This window comes from Dipteris shenzhenensis, chromosome 10, assembly GCF_047967505.1.
Source record: "Dipteris shenzhenensis isolate YYH24624 ecotype China chromosome 10, Dip_SZ_1.0, whole genome shotgun sequence".
NCBI classification, from domain to species: Eukaryota; Viridiplantae; Streptophyta; class Polypodiopsida; order Gleicheniales; family Dipteridaceae; genus Dipteris; species Dipteris shenzhenensis.
In genome coordinates this window covers 32,911,278-32,931,312 of record NC_141605.1, presented here as the reverse complement: position 1 = coordinate 32,931,312, position 20,035 = coordinate 32,911,278, and the positions used below count along the sequence as shown (strand labels likewise).

General features: G+C 43.3%; 1 protein-coding gene across 2 annotated transcripts; it reads left to right on the top strand.

The window, feature by feature from the left end:
* Positions 1 to 1,381: 1,381 nt before the first annotated feature.
* On the top strand, positions 1,382 to 18,338 carry LOC147897711 (Rho GTPase-activating protein). Of its 2 annotated transcripts, none has more exons than XM_087380773.1 (6): positions 1,382 to 1,431; positions 1,553 to 2,207; positions 2,332 to 2,827; positions 2,940 to 3,174; positions 5,712 to 5,774; positions 18,025 to 18,338. In XM_087380773.1, exons 2-6 carry the CDS (start codon positions 1,724 to 1,726, stop codon positions 18,079 to 18,081), a joined length of 1,335 nt encoding a protein of 444 aa, XP_087236899.1. In that variant the 5' UTR covers positions 1,382 to 1,431; positions 1,553 to 1,723; the 3' UTR covers positions 18,082 to 18,338. The 2 variants fall into 2 exon arrangements, with proteins under 2 accessions (XP_087236899.1, XP_087236898.1); XM_087380772.1 differs by having other exon boundaries at positions 1,524 to 2,207.
* The last annotated feature ends 1,697 nt before the right edge of the window (positions 18,339 to 20,035 follow it).

The following is a 20,035-nucleotide window of genomic DNA, read 5'->3' as shown; positions in this document are numbered from 1 at the left end:
CGAGATGCAAAGAAAGGGATGTACATTCCGTGCAGACACATCTACTTTGTCTTCATGGGTGTTTTGGGATTCAATGATGACAAAGTGCATGAGTTCATGCACCAGGCTGCTCTTAATTGTTTCAAGACTTGCCTTCTCATCGTAATCAACCCAGTATTGGCAATGGACTTAGTTAAATTTTGAGACCACATAGGATAGATTTTGGGTGCCAGTAGGTATTTGGAATATGTGCGAGGGTGCATTGGCAAATTTTTGGAGACTATTTCTGAGAAGCAATAGGCTTGATATATCCACTATGTAATTTTTGAAAGATGTCTTTTGATTTGCTTGTACATGTGCATTCCCTTTGATCCGCATTCTTCTTGTTCAAGTATGGTTCTTTTTGTTTGAGAGCAAAGATTTGTATACATATAATAGGTAAGGCAAGAAAATATTACTGTCAATGCTTTGTTTCTCCAGAGTTGCAAATTCATAGACAATTTTTGGAGATAGTTAAGTCTTGGCAAACAATTGTTATAATGAAGTAAGATAGACATAAAAAATTATAGTTGATTTAAACCCAACCGCTACTAGCCAATAATGTAAACGAGGTCCTTCTTGAGCAACGTATAAACATAATTATAATTTTCAATCAAGAGCAAAGAGTTTGACATCAATGATTTCTACTTTTGCAACATTGATCAATGAACTTTAGTGTTAAATTGAAAGTTTATTTAGGCTCGCTCGAATGCAGTCGCTCGAATTCTGCTAATCCTCTTTTAAAGACAATTTAGTTTTTGTTTTGTTTTGAGAGCCACCTTATTTATTCGGTGCCACCTGAAGCGTGGACCCTCCGTCTTAAATTTACTCTTACATGATATTGTGGCTTAAAACCAAAATCTAAGCTTGTTTATGGTAATTGAGACATACTCAAAAGGTCAACATGGTGAAGCTCAAGCATTTATGTCGGAAATGCATTGTTGGTTCTTCGAGGCTCAAACAACTACCTCCACGAGGCTTCCCCCTTTCAATTGGGCAATGTATAAAATGATAAGAACCCAACTCCTCGGGAGCTTGTCCTCACAGGAGGAAGGGAGTCCCTTCATGACCTTCAAAGGCCCAGGGATACATCAACTCCTTGCTGCCGCCAGTGGGCTGGCCATTATCAGCTTGGTGTAGGATAAAAAAATGTCGACCTGACGGGCTTCGAAGGTCCACATAAGCAGTTGAGATGCGGAATCATAACAGCGTCATCGTGCCACATCAGCACTCTCGCGACGACGGGGCGAGGGGAACGTCCACGCGAGCAGCTGATGTGGAGGCATGCCAAGCAAGCAGGTTTGCCACGTCAGCATCCGGTTGAAGGACATCGCTGCCTCCCGCCCGTTTCAAATTTGTCCTGATTTTCTGTGCGAGATCCGTCGGGGAATGCACGCTTTTGATCGATTTCCGGTAGATTCATCTTTCACCGAGCTTTCTTCGACTTGTTCATCGATTTCCGGTAGTTTCATCTTTCACCAAGCTTTCTTTGGCTTCCTCTGCAGTTTAATCCTGCACTTCTCTGTCCTCGCAGCGATTCGACCTTCTGTTCGCTTTGAAGCTGGCATTTCCCTTGCCCTGCGTTGTTTGCTTGAGGAAATTGCATCGCCTGCACTCGGCTGGTGCTTTTTCTGCTCCCAAGAAGACTTATACGCTCACTGGATTGGTTGATGATCGCTGATGTATTGTGAAAGACGATTTTCACATGGACGATTTCGAGGTTCCGTCCTTCTCTCTTGGTTTGGATGACACGCAGACATCCAGTCCCTTCTGCCAAACGGTTCCAGAGGATCAAATAGTATCGAATGCCTCAGGTACACCAAATACTAATGCCGTCAATGCAGAGGCTGATTCTGACTTTGAGTCGCTTCCTCGGACCTCTACTCGGATCATGAAACGGTTGAAACGAGGATCATCACAAACTTGTACCGGTTCCTTTCTTAAGCAGGAAGAATGTCCTGCAACCGAAAGCAAGTTGAATGAGTTTCAGGGTTTAGAGAAGGCGAACTTGCCTGGCGAAAATCCGGCCAGCCATGCAAGTGAAAACAAAGTCAATGCTCTTCACAGCTTTTGGAAAAGCTTACATCATAAGAAGACGAACTTGCCTGAAGCTGATTTTAAGCCTATTGTCGCTGCTGATGAGGATGACATCGAAGAATATTCATCAGAGGACGACTTTCAACCCCAAGGTGAGCAGGCTTTTGATGCTTCGAAGCCTTGAAGCACGCAAAGATGCTTGAAGACGTTTAAAACATTCAGCTAAATGACCTCTCTGAATTCTGTAATTTTCTGGTTTTCTCGCACGTTCTGCAGAGTTCTGTCCACGGTCTACTCAAAAGCCATCGCTTTGTGGTAAGGCGGCTGCGGGAGAACGCTTTTCTTTTCGACACGCTTCGATAGGGTCCGTTGAAAAAGATATACTTACCATGGACCGGACAGCAAAGGCAGCCGGTCGGTGTGTTGGCGTCGAAAAGCAAATCAAAGGGAACGGCTCAAATTGTACAAGTAAACTTGAAAATTTTCGTGGAAACAGGGATGTCGTTTCATTGATTACAGTCGGCCGTAATGACGGTACAACAACACAGATGGGAGGTGGTGGTTGTGAAATAAAGCAATCACCAAATTTCTCAATGTCACAAACACGCAAATTAGAAAACACTGACAGTTCGTGTTCAGATTACAAGATGCTTGAACCTACTGATTCTATATTGAATAACCTTTTGAGACAAAGATTTCCACACTTCCTTTCTATAAGCGCCCTGCAACGGGAAGAACAGAAAGGCTCGGAGCAAGTTTACATTGATTATGTGTATGTAACCTATCCTTGTGAAGTAAAAAAGATACATCACCTTAAGTTCAACAGTCGCACATTGGGGAAAATTTTAGGTCACCGTTCCCATATTCTGCGTGCTATATTTCAGGAATCAATTTGCTGATGGCAAGAGTGCATCAGCTACCTCAGAATTGAACATTTTCAAAAAGCAAGCTCGACGGTCGACCCCAAAGCGGACACAAAATGCTCGAAAGAGGCGGAAGGATGTCATCAGGAACGGTGATGGCTGGGTTCAGCCAGGCAATGTAACTCCTGTCAATGCTATGAGAAAGGAAGGGGAGTGTGGACCTGGTCACTGGGTTACAGAGAGAACTGGAAAAAGGGTATATGTTTGCGTGTGCTCTCTTTTCTGATAAATTTAGGATAGTGGTTTGAAGTGTTGGTTCTTTATGTTCATCTTGTTTCCCATCTGCATGGATATGCGGTTAGTATTTTCAGATCTGCTCTGGCTGAGTACTGGGAGTGGATGGGGGCAGCTCCTGATCCTGTTGGAGCAGTGACTCCTTTGGGTGTTGTGGGTTTCTTGCATTGTATCTTGGTGTGGAAATGCAATAAACTAGGGATAACCTTTTGCTGAAAGGTAGTGCTTTCAGGGAGGCTTGGACACTCCTCACTCACTCTCACTTGCAGTCACACTCTCTCACTCAACACTCGCACTTGCACTCCCATTGGTACTATCAATCTCAATCTCACTTTCTCTCTCTCTCTCTCTCACACACACACACACACACTCTCTCTCTCTCTCTCTGTTAGATATGCTCAATGCCCCACCCTCCTGGTAACCACCAGTGGTCCAAGGTGCTCAAGTTGTAAGGCCCCATATGAGGAGAAGCCATGTGTGAGCCTGGGACACTGGATGGATCCTGACTTGCATGTCAGATGAGGTCTATCAATGAGATGTGCCTCAAATGCTAACTTGTATGTGTACAGGAAAGGTGAAAAATCTGCTATTATTATTCTATATGTGGATGATCTCCTTATTACAGGTGACTATGAAGACATGCTCATCCAGCAGATAGACTTAGGCTTGATGCATTACTGTTTGGGGATTGAAGTCTGGCAAGAGTCAGGCAAGATCTTCATCTCTCAACAGAAATATGCAAGGGAGATCTTAAAGGCATTTGGTATGTCCGAGTGCAAGGAGATAGCTACACCTATGGAGGTAAATGCGAGGTTGTCTATGGAGGATGCCTCATCACCAGCTTTATCTCTCAACAAAAATATGCAAGGGAGATCTTGAAGGCATTTGGTATGTCCGAGTGCAAGGAGATAGCTACACCTATGGAGGTAAATGCGAGGTTGTCTATGGAGGATGCCTCATCGCCAGCAGACATCGGGAGGTATAGGAAGTTGGTCGGCAGACTGGACGTCAATTTTGCTGTTGGCGTTTTGAGCAGGTTCTCCAATAAGTCCCGGGAGAATCATTGAAATGTAGGGATGCGGGTGCTCAGGTATGTGAAGGCACTCTTGATTATGGCATCACCTAAGGTACGGGCACTTCCTTGGATGGTCATTGTTGTGACTCAGATTGGGCTGGAGATGTTGATTCCAGGAAATCAGTTTCTGGATATTGTTTCTCTTTAAGTTCAGGTATCTTCTCTTGGATCAGTAAGAAACAACCAACAGTGGCATTGTCTTCTACCGAGGTTGAGTACAAAGTAGCATGTTTTGCTGCATGTGAAGCAGTGTGGCTGAGGAGGATCTTATGGCACATGGGAGTGCAAGAGGATGAGGCAACTGTGCTGAGGTGCGACAATCAAAGTTGCATGGCCATTGCTAAACATCTAGTGTTTCATGCGTGCACAAAACATATAGAGATTCCGTATCACTATGTGCGTGATTTGATCGAGGACGCGGGATAATGGAATTGGTCTACTATCCAACAGAGCAAAATGGAGCAGATATCTTCACCAAGGCACTGGAGAAGGATCAGCTTCAGGGTCATCTTTAGAGACTCGGCATTGAGTCGAGAAGGTAGTTCACCTACGGGTGGACATTGAGGGGGGGTGTTAGATGTGCTCAATGCCCCACCCTCCTAGTAATCACCAGTGGTCCAAGATGCTCAAGTTGTAAGGCCCTCATATGAGGAGAAGCCATGTGTGAGCCCGGAACACTGGATGGATCCTGACTTGGATATGTCAGATGAGGTCTATCAATGAGACCGTTGATGGTAGAAAGGTGATTGTGTGGGAGTCCCTTATTCTTGCAGGGGCCTGGAGGCCAGCTGGGGGGTCCCAGGGGGGCCGTTGGCCCCCATGGTGGGGGTTCGGGGGCGAGAGCCCTCGAGGCGATAGTATAGGGAATATTCCTTGAATATTTCATGGACGACTAGTCGGTTCCATCGACTAGGTTGACTAGTGGGCTCCACCGACTAGGTCGGTTGGTCGACTCCACCGACTACGTTGATCCGACTACCGCCCTCATAACTATAAAGAGGCGACCTCCCTAGTCCATTGGATCAGATCAGTTCAGATCAGATCAGATCTTCCAGCTAGTAGCTCTTCACCTAGTATTTGTCTAGATCGCCATCTAAGCTCCACTGTGGGAGTGCACAGGTGGACGGAGCCATCATTTGTACTACATTAGTATTGAAGGAAAAGTTTGTTTTTCTCCAGTTTGCTGTGTACTCTCTATTCTTTGTTCAGTTTCTGTTTTGCTGCGCCGTGTAATTTAACACACACACAATTTTTAGTGAAGGATGTTTTGTGTCATATTACAGAGCCACACACACACACACACCACACACACACACACACTTTGACACCGACTCACGTGCACATCACACTCATAAATCATGAGTAATGCCCATGAACATTCAGGGTTTTGTCTTATTTTAAACGGGCTGTATATGATTTTGCAGATATACATCACCCGAGATGGGAGAAAACTCAGTGGTTCGTCAGCATACCAGCAACACATTAAGGTATGTGTTCACAACACCATTCGGTTTCAGATCTCCACAGGTGTTTTTATGACATCAATATTCAATTTAGCTTTTGAATTTGTTTACTTCATGTGCAAATCAAACTCTATGCTCCTGCCCAATGTAGTATGCCAGAGGCTTTTCTTTTGCTCAGGATGAGTGACTCTCTTGTATAACCTATCTAGCAGCTGTCAAGTCTTAGATCCTTATAGAGATTTAAGCTTTCATATATTTGTCATGGTATGTTCCCTGCCTCCATTCAATATGCTTCAACATTTTGCTGCGTCTAGTATCACTGGAATTTTTCTTTTGGAGCTTACTGTGTACATTTCAGAGGCGTGGCTTAAAGAGAACTGAATGGAAAGGTTTTTTAATGAAAATGAAAGTTGTAAGTAAATTAATAAACCTATTTTAATCACAAGCAGATGCCAGTTCTGAGATGTGATGCAAAATGCCTCTCTCTCTCTCTCTCACACGCGTGCACACACACACACACACACATTCTTTATATAGTGAAATCTTATATTCCTGCGTGGGAAACCTCAGAAGAGGTGAAAACCCACCATGAAGTACAAAAGTAAAAAGATTACAAGTAGGCTCTAGGAAAAATCCAGCAGGTTAACTGAAAATTGGAAAAGTGAAAATAATCACAAATCACCAGGGGAGGCATCCAACAGGATATCCGCCAAGGTGAGATTATTCACTTGCAAAAACTGTTGTAAAGGAACCACATCACCATCAATAAAATGAAGGTGTTTTTTACCCTTTTGATTCTTCTTTAGATAAGGAGGCACTCGAAATTTTTGAATTACAGGGTCAAAAACCTGCCGCAACCAGGGATGGAAAGTGTCCAGAGAAAAGGTAGAGGCAGGTGCCAAATTCGACATTGATGGGGCATCAGTATCTAGTTCATAAGAGGTATCCAACCACTGTTTGAGTAACTTGATCTCGCAAATCCACAGTTGGTTCCATAAGGCCATCATGCACTAGATCCGAAGAAGAGAGATCCACTAGTAGCTCAGAGGATTCTGATTCAAGAGCCGGAAAAGTTGTTTGAGTCTCCACACCAACCAAAGAAGACTACTGAACTGAAGAGGGATCCGTGGAAACCACAGCAGGAGATACAGAGGATTGCTCCGCCTGCTGTCTGCTGAAGAGACAAAGCTACAAAAGGATTGCTCGAAAGAAGAGGAGCTACAGCTAACAAAGAAGTACCACCCTTGGAACCCACCTGACGCCATTCTTTCTTGGGATGAGTAGGAGCAGCTGAAGAGGGAGGAGGAGAAGACAGCTGAACTCCCTAGTGGCCTGAAAGAAATCTTGTCTCGCGACATGCAATACTCTGCTTAAAAGTGTTGCTAGGGCAAGAAGATGCGAAAGTAAAGAAATTGGTAACGCCTTCAGGGTAATCCACATAGGACAATAAGTAGAGTAGTTGTTGGATCAAACAAAGGATCCCAAGGCATAACGTTGGCAAAAGATCGAGCGCCAGAGACACCAGCATGAGTCACCAAATGCTCTACCACATCAACCGAGGAGCAGCGAGCATAATAAAAACCTTTGCCAATGAAGACAAAGGAGGAAATAAGATCGGGACCCACTCTAACATCAGCCCAGCGACAAAGCTGATCCTTAGAAAGAACCCTGCCCATGAAATAAAGACAGACCCCAAGCTATTGGGCCTGTTGGAGACTGGAGAGCATAGGGGCAGATTCCAAAGAGACAACCCAAGGGGCACCCGAAGAAGGAATTGCTGTAACCGAAGCAGCACAAAGACTACGAAGTAGATCCTATTGTAAAGAAGATCTAAAGGTGATGCCATGGAGCCACCACGTTTCCGTTGCAGAGCACTACGAGTGAAGGCACAAGAAGCGGCCGTAGTAGAAAAGACAAAAGGACTTGAGGCAGCCAGCACCATCTGCTGCGGGACAAGCAAATTAGAAGGCTCTTGGGGCTGTGGATTTTGGATGGACGCAGCAACGAATCAATCAAGGGGAACGGTAGAGGGCTGAACAGAGGGAATATGGAAGGGTGCAGCAGCAAGACTATTAGGAGAAACGGACGGATGGGGCGGCTGGACAGCGCAGCTCAGAGACGGAACTGATGGGACAAATGATGTAATAATAGACGTTTTGGGCGGCTGGACAGCACAACTCAGAGATGGAACCGACGGGACAGACGGGGAAAGGAGACACGGAACATACGAGGAAACGAGAGACGTAGCAGGAAATGAAGCGCCATGCGCCATCGCGAAGCTCCACCACAGCTACACACACACACACACACACACACACACACACATTTTTTTGTGGGTGAAAATACACACACCCACACCCACACCCACACCCACACGCACTCACACTTTTTTTTAGTAAAAGAAATTTTGCATTAAGAAAGCATTTACATTCATCCCTCACTTTTTTTTGGGGGGGGGGTGAAATCCATACACACACACACACACACACACACACACACACAACACATTTTGTTTTTTGGGCGAAATCCTTTTATCTTTATATCACAAAAACCAGTCCCCAAGAAGGAGACAGCCAGCTACAAACATCAGTATATGACAAGAAGGCAGGATAATCAAGATCCCGTGCATGTAAGCAGTTATAGAATGATTGCTGTAGAAATGCCCAGAAGAACTAAAACTTAGCCAGGGAGGGATTACCAAAGATTGATGGTTGCGGCCCTTCCATAGGGTCCTTAGTGCCAAAGAGAGGATCATGTCCTTGCCTTACAGGATGGGGCTGGTACATCATCAACAAATTGTGCGCAGGTCTTTGCCCATGTGGAAGAACAGTTACAATAGAGTGTGGCACCATGGTATTGCAGCAGCATAGCATCAATGCAGTTTTGGGTAGGTTCTAGCCCCCCTATAAATTGGAGGGCAGCGGGGCGGTGGGGGGCCACACTCCATCAGCCACAATGAAGCCCTTCAAAGTTCAAAGGCAACACAAGTTGAGTGTGAGCACACCTGCTCTCTAAAGATCTCAGCATCATAATCATCCTTGATTATTGTTTTACCGAGCATCTTTATTGGATGTGTCTAGCTCCTCTAAGATGTTTTTCCATGCATGTGGATGAATAAATGTAACATGCAACAGTCAATGATATGAATCGCAGCAAGGCCTTCTTTAAACCTTTGGCGAGTCGTCTTCAATATGCACTAATAGAGGGGGGAGAGATAAGGGTAAAGAGATAAGCGAGTCAACAACGGATTGGGTCCCTGTACCCATCAAGGGGCCCCTCTTGGAGAACTCAAATACAACTGAGAACACTCTTCTAGAGAGCAAAGATTGCAATTGTGAAGAGACTATGAAACATGAAACAAGACCCAAGAATAACTAGCGTTGTGCTGTCCTTGTGAGATCCATAGCTAGTTAGGGATCTTGATTATAGGTGATGACATATATTTTTTCATTGGGGAGGAGCACACACTGAGTTGACGTTGCAAGATGCAGTAGGGTCAGGCGACACCAAATATTATGCACCTAGATGCTCAAATTAGTAGACTTAATCCAGCAGGGCTGGGGGCCCTAGGATTAAGGGAAGCAGGCTAATTGGGACTAGAGGACTTGAACACTAGAAAAGGGACAGTTGGCTTGCTAGGACCCTTTCAATGAAGCGGGATGCTCTTCTATATATAAGAGGGACCAAGGCTATTGTGATGGCATTCGGCGTGTACACACCATAACTCATGATCCTATACTTGATAGGATTCCCTTTCCCTGAGGGGCTGCATGCACACACTTTTGGAGTGTATTTACATTTTCAGTTAAAGTTTCAGTTTCTTTTAGATCTCAGGGGTGTGCTATAATTCTCCTAGGGTGTTTTCTATAATGCATTTCCGGCCTAGTCTCATAGGCCTTCAGACACTAAGAAGTCTCTCTCTCTCTCTCTCTCTCTCTCTCTCTCTCTCATGCGTGCCCTCTCACGTGGCTGTCCAGCCCTCTTCCAGGGCATCCAGTCAAAACCACATAGATGTGCATGCACAGCCTTCCCCCACGGGCATGTGCTTCCTTAACCCTAATGTGGATCTACACATCCCTTCCAGGGCATGTGTTATCCCCTTGTTACATGCATCTTCCCACATGGCAGCTTGTATTGTGTAAGTTAATAAAGCTTGTGAGATTCAAAATCAAAGTTTCATATTGAAGGTTTTAAAAGGGTATATTTACAAGCTTTGAGATTTATGATAATATTAAACTTTCTGAATCTCTTCGATTTCAGGAAGGCTGCCTTGAATATTATGGTCAAAGGGTTCTCCTTGATCCATTTTGTTGTGTTTTAAATAAAACAACTCTCTAGCTCTACTAGGCTTCTTGTGTTGAGAGTTCACGCTCAACATCATGTGATCATGTGTGCATAGCACCATCACGTGATCATATGTGCATAGCACTAACCTTATAGAGTGCTATAAAGGAAAGGGTTAGAACCCCTAACCCTAACCCTAAAAGGGTTTGTATATATTCTATTTTTTCAACTAAATCTAGTGTACAGTTAGTCATTTGTGGTGTGCTCTCTAGCTGTGCCCTCTCTCCTCATCTCCACTCTTCTCCTCTTCCCTCTTCATATTTTGTCATGGTATCAGAGCTCCCTTGCCTTCCGCTGAGGCATTGCGATTCTTGAGAGTGTGAGAGAGATTGTGAGATTGAGAGGTTTCTATCTTTCATTCCGTTGATGACAGATTTCCGTTCATTGGAAGAGTTTTCAGTCCATTTCCTTCATTTCCATTCTTTGAGAGTTCTCATTCCGTTATGAGATATATTCCTTGAGAGATTTCATTTCTTCTTGTGATAGTTTGCTCTTTAGGGAGAGAGAGAGATTTAGATTGTGTGGAGTTATGAGAGTTTCATATCTGCTGAAAAAGAGAAATTCTGAATGTGCTCATTTCGAGAGAAAGAGAGGTCTATCACCTACAAAGTAAGGAAACGAAGCTCTCCTTAAGAGCTCAAGTGCTTGACGATCGGCTCCTTTAGAAGCATCTACGACCAAGCAAAGCCTACTCCAAGCTTTAAGGCCACCTGCGACACCTGCGAAAAGCTCCTCCATCAAATAGGAGCTCCTACGGCAAATCGACATCCTCTTCACGCCTGTATTGACAATCTACTGCAAAGGCCGCCTTACAACCTGCAGCTCTAGTGAAGGTCCTCCCCAACGACAATGCTCCGCACGCGACTCTACGCCAAACCTCACAGCCTAGTAGACCGAAGACTTCGGCCTTGAGGTAGCTCCAGAGCGCCTTTCATTCTAGTAGGAGCATTCACCTGCAAAGTCTCTTGGATGCAAAGGCTCCAAGAGCCCGCATCCTCCAACTACGAGCCAAAGCTCCACGGGCTGCACGACTCTCAACGCAGGCTCTACAGAGTGCCGCCAAGTTGCATACGTGACCACAAAAATCCGGACCAGCATTCTTCGCGACTCGCATGCAACCACAACGGTACAAACGATCAACAGGTCCCTCTGAATGAGCTCTCGTAGCCATCAGTCGGCCACGCTTCGCCCACGAGTTGCGCTAGTCTTGGCAACGACGCCTCCATCCGAAAGGAGCTCCTTCAACACAGCTCCTGTGCACCGGCCGCTCTACAACGATCTCCTTCATAGACGCGGCTCAGCAAGACTCTTGTACACAGCGACGGGCAACTTCCATCGCGACTCCTTCAACGACGGCTCTAGCTTCGAAGCATCTCCCCTTGCGATTGACAGCAGCTCTCCTCCAAACGGCCGACGACGGAGAAGATGAAAAAATCTTAAAGATTCCGTCAGCACCTTAAAAGATTCCGGTTGACCACGTAGTGACACGTGTCTTATCCTCAGGGTCACCACACCCTAGGGCTTGGTCAAGGACTAGCCACATGGCAGACCTTATCTGCTACGCTACCAGTGCCAGCTCAGTAGGACACATCATCATCGACTTTGACTCGTCAGCAGTCCACGTCATCGATTGCCACGTCACCACCGATTGCCATGTCATTGCTCTCGCTCAGTGTGTCACGTCAGCTGACACGTCATCGTTGCCATGTCAGCTTACCCATGTCATCAAGCCACATCATTATGCCACGTCATCACTGCCATGTCACCTCTGCCACCTCAGTAGTGCCACCTCAGCAGTCCAGTCAGCACTGACCTCTGCAGGCACACACAATGCTTCACAGTCACTTCATGTGACCAGTCCTGCCACCTCAACATAGGCTTCACAGGCACACCTCTTGCTAAGCACAGTGCCACATCATCACTGCATGTGACTCACAGTGACACATCATCATTGAGCACCATTTGCACTCCTTTTGTCCCTCCACCTAGATCAGTTCATATCTCTTGATCCAAGAAGAATTTGAGGGCGCTCCAAAAAGGAAAGTTGCTCGTTTTTTTGTGCTCTACGTGCTCGTCACATCACGCGCACATTTCGGCGCAAGTTACACTCACATTTGAGCCTCGCCGACAAAACCACTTCCTTCACGCACATTTGCCTCTACATCGACGCATCTGACCCAGCACTTAAAAAGAACAAAAGAAAAGGAATTATTTGCTGTTCTTTCATCGATCGACGGTTGGTTTAGATCTAGATCAGAGTAGACTAGATCGCCATAGAGGGGACGCTTTGAATTTCCCCAAGTTGCCAATCTAAGCCATGCTCGAAATTCTCGACTAGTACCTACTTGGAGTCAGTCCATACGTTCACATATGGTTTCACATCATTAACATCACGTGAAACCTTACGTTCATCAGTTCAGTGAGCAGACTTCAGAGTTAAGAGGCATTGCAGATTGATTCAGTGGGCAGATAGCATTTGATTTCACACACACATGCCACCATTGTAAAGCCTATTCGGCTATCTCACGGCATCGTGCACATCATTTTCAGCCTTGTAAAGCCTCTTGGCTATTCTCGGCATCATTGCCACAAGCCTTGTAATTCAGATCAGATTTTATATACTGCAGTTCTATCTTCACCGACGGTTCAGAGATTTCACTTGGCATATTCAGTGTATTTGCAGTTGATTCATACAAAGATTTTCAGGACACTTTTTGAGTATATTTCTTGCACCATGTCGACTAGCAACCTCAATTTAGAGGCATCTGCTAAGTTAGACAACTCCAATTACTGTACATGGAAATACCGAATGGAGACCATTCTTGTGCTTCAGGACAAATGGGAGTATGTCGATGGGTCTACACCTAGACCATTGGACAATCCAGCCACCAGTAGCTCTACTCCATCTGTTGTCACAGCACCAGCAATGGAATCTACATTGGGATCTACATCTACACAAAGAGTTTTCGCACCAGTAGCAGATCCCGCCATTGTCCGAGCTCAAGCAGAATGGGATAAGAAAGACAAGTATGCCTATCACCTGATCAAGCAGAATGTGCAAGATGTCATGCTAGGACAACTCAACACAGTCAAGACATCAAAAGAAGCATGGGATATGTTCGTAGCTCTCTACGAGTCCAAGAACACATCCAGGATTCTCACCGTGAGAAACCAAATCAACCAGAGTTTTCGCAACAGCAGTGAAATCGGTCATGCTTATGTACTCCGCATTAAAGGCTACAACAATTAACTTGCAGCAGCAGGAGAGACTATGAACCCCGCAGAAATGGTTCAAGTAATCTTGAATGGACTAGGAGAGGGATATGAGAATCTAGTCTAGAGTATTGTCATCCAACGGCAAATTCCAACACTGGAAGAACTTCAATCAATTCTACTCGGTGAAGAACTCAGGACTCAGGCAATTCAAGCACGTAAAGGTCATTCTAATGATCAGACATTCACAGCTTCAGATAGAAGCAGAGGCAAAGGCAGAGGCAGAGGTAGATCATACAAAAAAAGTGGTCATCAGCAACAAAATCAAAGTCAGCATCCGCATCAGCATCAGCAACATCCTCAGCAACATCAAAATAAGCAAAGAGGAAATCATTCCAATCGAGGAAGATTTCAAGGACGAGGGAATGCATCCACCAATGTGTCAAACATTCAATGCAACTACTGTTACAAGTTTGGACACTATGAAAGAGATTGCCGCAAGAAGCAGTACGACCAAGGCAATCAATCCAGCAGTAATCAAGGGAATTCTCGAGGAAGAGGAAATCATCGTGGTAGACATTCTAGTCACAGTCATTTTGCAAATGAACATGGAAATATGTTTCTTGCAAGCGAGAAATTGCATCAAACTGATACAATGTAACTAGACACTGATTTCAATCCCAAAGAGGATTACAGTTATCAAGTCGACCAAGTGGAACATGATCCTTGGTACATTGACAGCGGTGCATCATCTCATATGACAAATCATCAGGAATGGTTCACAGAAATGAAACCATTAGAAGGTCATAAGAATGTCATCTACACAGCAGATAATACACCGAATCCAGTTCAAGGGACAGGTGTTATCCCTATGAACAATTTCACTGGTATAAAAGGATTAGTCAAAGATGTGCTCTATGTTCCGAAGCTCAGCAAGAACCTTTTGTCAGTAGGTCAAATGATGGAACACAATTACAAAGTCATCTTCGACGGTGATGAATACACTATCAGAGACAAATCTAAAAGATGTCAGCTAGTAGCAAAAGGTGTCAAGGAAGGACGCTTATACAGGATGCTAGCTACAGTACCAGATAAGCATGCCATGTCAGCTCAAATGAAACAGATGCCACTATCTGCAAAATGGCACAAGAGATATGGTCATGTCAACTTCAAGTACTTGTTAGATCTCAAGAATCAGAATATGGCAGTTGGGATTCCGAAGCTACAGTTTCTTGAAAAAGTTTGTGAAGCATGCTGCTTCGGCAAACAAAAGCGAACCAACTTTGTCAGAAGTACCTCTCATGCACGAGGTATTCTTGATTTGATACATACATGTGTATGGGGTTATGCCCAGACCCGCAGCATCAATGGTTCACTTTACTACTTGACCTTCATCGACGACTACATCAGATATTGTTGGATCTTTTTTCTGAAAGAGAAATCTGAACTGTTTTTCAGATTTCAAGAATTCAAAGCCATGGTAGAAAGCCAGACAGGCAGAAAGATCAAGGTCATGAGATCATACAGAGGAGATGAATACATGTCTTCAACATTCATGAATTTTTGTAGAAACCACGGCATACGAAGACAATTCACATGTGCAGATACTCCTCAGCAGAATGCAAGAGTTGAAAGAAAGAATGGGACTTCAGCACACAGTGCTAGAGCAATGCTTAGTGACAAGCATCTTCCAAATCAGTATTGGGCATAAGCAATAGCTACAGCTAACTACTTGCTTAATCGGCTTCCTACCGAACCGATACAAGGTATGACTTCTTATGAAGCATTCACTGGACACAAGCCACGCATTGGGCATCTCCGCATATTTGGTTGCATAGCATATGCCTACATACATGATGATCATCGCAGAAAATTGGATGCAAAGTCACGCAAATGCATCATGGTTGGCTACAGTGAAGAAAGCAAAGCATACAAATTGTATGATCCCATCAACCGCAAAGTCATTATCTCAGAGATGTAATCTTTGATGAGGAATCAGAATGGAAAACCTCACCTACACAGGAGATAGAAGCATCGACTTCACAGTCATCTACAGAACAAGTTGATGAAGAAGAGCAAGAATTGCCAGCAACACTCCAAGCAGAGCTACAGCAGCTCAGACGGTCTACTAGGAAAAGCAGACCACCAGCCAGATTGACATATGCTCAAAAAGACAAAGCAATTCAGGTGGAAACCACCAACTATGCTCTTATGACTACTATCATGGCTACAGAAGAGCCAGTGTACTTCGAAGACGCAGTAGACAAGCCAGAATGGCAAATTGCTATGAATGAAGAAATGGATGCTTTGTATAAAAATAACACTTGGAAATTATGTGACCTTCCACCAGGAAAGAAGGCCATAGCCAACAAATGGGTATACAAAGTGAGTACAATCCAGATGGTAGTGTTCAGAGATACAAAGCCAGATTAATTGCAAAAGGATTTGCACAACAATATGGTCGAGACTATGGTGAGACTTATGCTCGAGTAGCAAAGATGGATTCCATACGGTTCTTGATATCACTAGCGACACTCAACAAATGGAATGTGTATCAGCTCGATGTCAAGAATGCATTTCTCAATGGTTACTTAGACGAGGAAGTCTACATGCAACAACCAACAAGTTATGTTGAACCAGGAAAGGAGAATAAGGTTTGCCATCTCAAAGAAAAGTCTCTACGGCTTAAAACAAGCACCCAGAGGTTAGTACAGCAGAATTGACACAAGTATTTTGTTGATCTGGGATACATGAAGTTTAATGCGGATCATACTCTCTACTACAAAGTTCAAGGGGAAGACATTACTATTGCACTTTTGTACGTAGATGATCTGATTGTGACAGGAAGCAAGGATAGCTTCATCAAAAAATTGAAACAAGACTTATTTGCAGAGTTCGACATGAAAGATCTTGGACTTATGCACTATTGTCTTGGAATTGAGTTTTGGAGAGATTGAGATAGCACATCCATGAGTCAGCTCAAGTATGTCGACAGTCTCCTGAAGAAGTTTCATATGGCAGATTGCAAGATTGCAGCCACTCCCATGGAACAGAGTTTGAAACTTACTAAAGATTCAGAAAAGCCTACAGTCAATGACAGATACTACAGGCAGCTCATCGGATCTCTTATATATATGACAATCACACGGCCAGATATTTGTTATGCAGTAAGCTCACTAGCACAGTTTATGGCAAATCCAAAACAGTCTCACTGGAATGCAGCCAAAAGAGTCTTGCGATACATTAGAGGAACAAGACAGTTTGGGATAGAATATAGAGGAAGTCATCCATGGTTGCATGGATACTGTGACAGTGACTATACCGGAGATCATGAGACTAGGAGATCGACACAGGGATATGGATTTTTCCTTGGTCAAGGTGCTATATCATGGTTGTCAAACAAACAGCCAATTGTTTCTTTGTCTTCGACTGAAGCATAATATAGAGCACTCACTACAGGTGCATGTGAGGCTATATGGCTCAGAAGACTATTGTCAGAAACAGATTACTTTGATGAGTCAAAGCCAACAACAATATACTGTGATAATCAATCGGCTCAAGCATTGGCCAAGAATCCAGTATATCACTCTAGGACAAAGCACATTGATGTCAGAGAGCACTTCATCAGAGAAAGAGTGTTACTTGGTGACATCACACTGCAGCATTGTGATAGCAAAGAAAATGTTGCAGACATCTTTACCAAACTACTCGGTAAAGAGCTATTCGAGAAACACCGACTAGCTCTTGGTTTGATGCAGAGGAAGGACATTCCCATTAAAGACGTGTGATGAAATGTAATGCTCAGTCCTTCTTCGATTCCCCAGAATCATCATCTTGAGGGAAGGCCTACTTCATGATGTTGATCTTAAGGGAAGGTGTTGAGAGTTCACGCTCAACATCATGTGATCATGTGTGCATAGCATCATCATGTGATCATATGTGCATAGCACTAATCTTATAGAGTGCTATAAAGGAAAGGGTTAGAACCCCTAACCCTAACCCTAACCCTAACCCTAAAAGGGTTTGTATATATTCTATTTTTTCAACTAAATCTAGTGTACAGTTAGTCATTTGTGGTGTGCTCTCTAGCTGTGCCCTCTCTCCTCATCTCCACTCTTCTCCTCTCCCCTCTTCATATTTTGTCATCTTGGATTCTGCGAGTGAACTTGCTAAGATAATGAAAGCACTCTCAATGCTGCAATGAGGGAATGATTGCTCCCTGCAGCACATCACGTCTGTAATCTAATAATTTCAAAGCAGCCTTAGATGTCTAGAAACATACAAAAGCAGTTTATTTTTGCATTGCCACAGACAAGGTTACTGGGCATAAACTTAAATGGCATACTCGAGTGTGGAAGAGTGATTGGGGACCTTATCAACAAGAAGATGCAATTACATAAAATACGGAGCAGTTCGAGACCTTTTAGGGCATTGTTGGTTTGCTGCTTCCCACCTTATGAACAATTCAGAAGATGCAAATCAAGATCTTAAATGTATTGGCCAGTGGGATTGATAGAAATCATATTAGCTAAGGAAACTTTTTGAAAGACTTGCAGTATTATCTTACTGCTATAGCTATACTATGTTGGGAAAGTGAAGGTTGCCTTAAATATTACACAATAGCTGTTGAGCAATACTTTGTATATGTCCATTTATATATGACTACTGTTCCTGTTTCTGATGTATACCTGTTACACCTTCTTTGGTGAAAATGCAGGATAGTGGGAAGCTTGGAAAAAAGACTAGGAGACGGCGACCACGAAGTAAAAAATAAGAGGAGACATTGTGTCTCTCCATTCAAGTCTTGAAGGGTAAAACATGGAGCAATGACAATGTTTCTGATTCCTGAATGAGCTCAATATGCTGTCAAGCTTTCTAAATAATGCTCTCTATGAAAATTGATGATCTGGCTTACTGGTCTGAGGAAGAATTGAGCTGTCTTAACAGCTTTTACCATCTCAAATCAACCTAATCCCTTGATTGTTAGCCTTTTGCTTGGAGGCTTTTTAAAATAAATAAACTGAAGTAATTTTGGATGCAATCTCAAATGTTATATATAGATACTTGTGTACTCAAGAAAATTGGGCCTTCGAAATCTGATGTGCCTTCCCAGCTTTGACGTCAATGTTCTAGTGTTTTCTTAATTTAAGGTTCACCTATTGAAGTCTGAAGTGTTCTTTGTACGAAAATTAGATCATTTAATATGGGGTTCTCTCGCTTTGTAAGTGTTGCATTTAAGCAATTGAGTTTGTATTCATATGCATGCATTATTTGATGCAACTTTGATTGTCATTGAGGAGCTAAAACTGTTTCTCAGAAAAAATTCATTGCCAATCAACATAGAAAGCAACCTGTGGATCATTGTATCACATCCGGTTATAAATTGAGGCACCCCTTATTATGTCTGCCCTTCGAATGTAAACACATGATAGACAGGAAGATAGGATTCAGGTCAAGTAGGTCAGGAAGCTTCCATGAATGGGTGGAAGAAGGGTGGCAGTTAGCTGAACGGCGCTTGTATTTTGTTTACCCAAAATTTGTTTGGCTCGCCAATATTAATGATTTTTAATCCGGATAAGATTAGTTTGGGAAATTGTGTAAGGTTCTTCATGAGTTTACACTTGTAAGGGATTAAGAATAATATGAAGTGTAATTCTTTTCAAGTTTTTGAGTACATTGGTTATATGAGGGTGTCATCATGGTAGACTTTGTAATAGCTAGTTTATGTAACGTTTGGCAAACTAGAGCATGCTTGTAAAATACACAATGGAGCTGCACAACACTACTCTCTCTTTCTCTCTCTCTCTCTCTCTCTCTCTCTCTCTCTCTCTCTCTGTGCTTTTGTGACTAACATTTTGTTGTGAAGTGTTGGCTTGTGGCATGACATAAAACTTCCCCCAGCCTAAACACAAACAACTTGCCTCCCCCCCCCTCTACATCGAGTTGCACAACACTACTCTCTCTCTCTCTCGGCTTTTGTGACTAACATTTTGTTGTGAAGTGTTGGCTTGTGGCATGACATAAAACTTCCCCCAGTCTAAATACAAACAACTTGCCTCCTCCCCCCTCTACATCCTAGTTCTATCAAAGATTGTTCTAGTCTTGCAAAGATATATTATAAGGTTGGCTCTTTAATATTAATGCTTTATAGGATGATCAAATATTAATAGACAAGCTCTTCAAAAGTATGCATTAGCAGATGAAGTGAAGATTGAGAGGTAGTTGTGAATATTTGGAAAATTGATATACTCACTATGCCGAATTTTCAAACATGAGGGAGATGTCCTAGACAATAGAGGAGATGATTTAAGTATAGTCGAAGAATAATAAAGTACAAGGAGAGCTTGTTGCATTTTGAATGGAGCTATTTCACAACACATCTAAGAAAATTGATTTGTCTCTTTATTGTGTCATCTAGAATTGTTTGCACTAAGCATTATGTGCATTTTTAGCACGATAGCTCTTGCGCATAGTCTGGTTGTCATTCATACATTGGTCTAAGTTCACTATATTTCGGCTTGTCTTTAGGTTTATTGCCTTGATGTTTTAAGTGTTAGTTTTGCATGGAGTTGTTTTGAAGTAGGTTTGTGTGGATAAGTCATGTTGATTGTTTTTTTTCGGATGGTATAGGTTACTTTATTTACACTAATGAACAGATGGGTTTGAAAGGGATCATAACCATTAGTTGTGTGAGGTGATGAGTCAAAGTTAGTAGGGTAGAGGGTAGG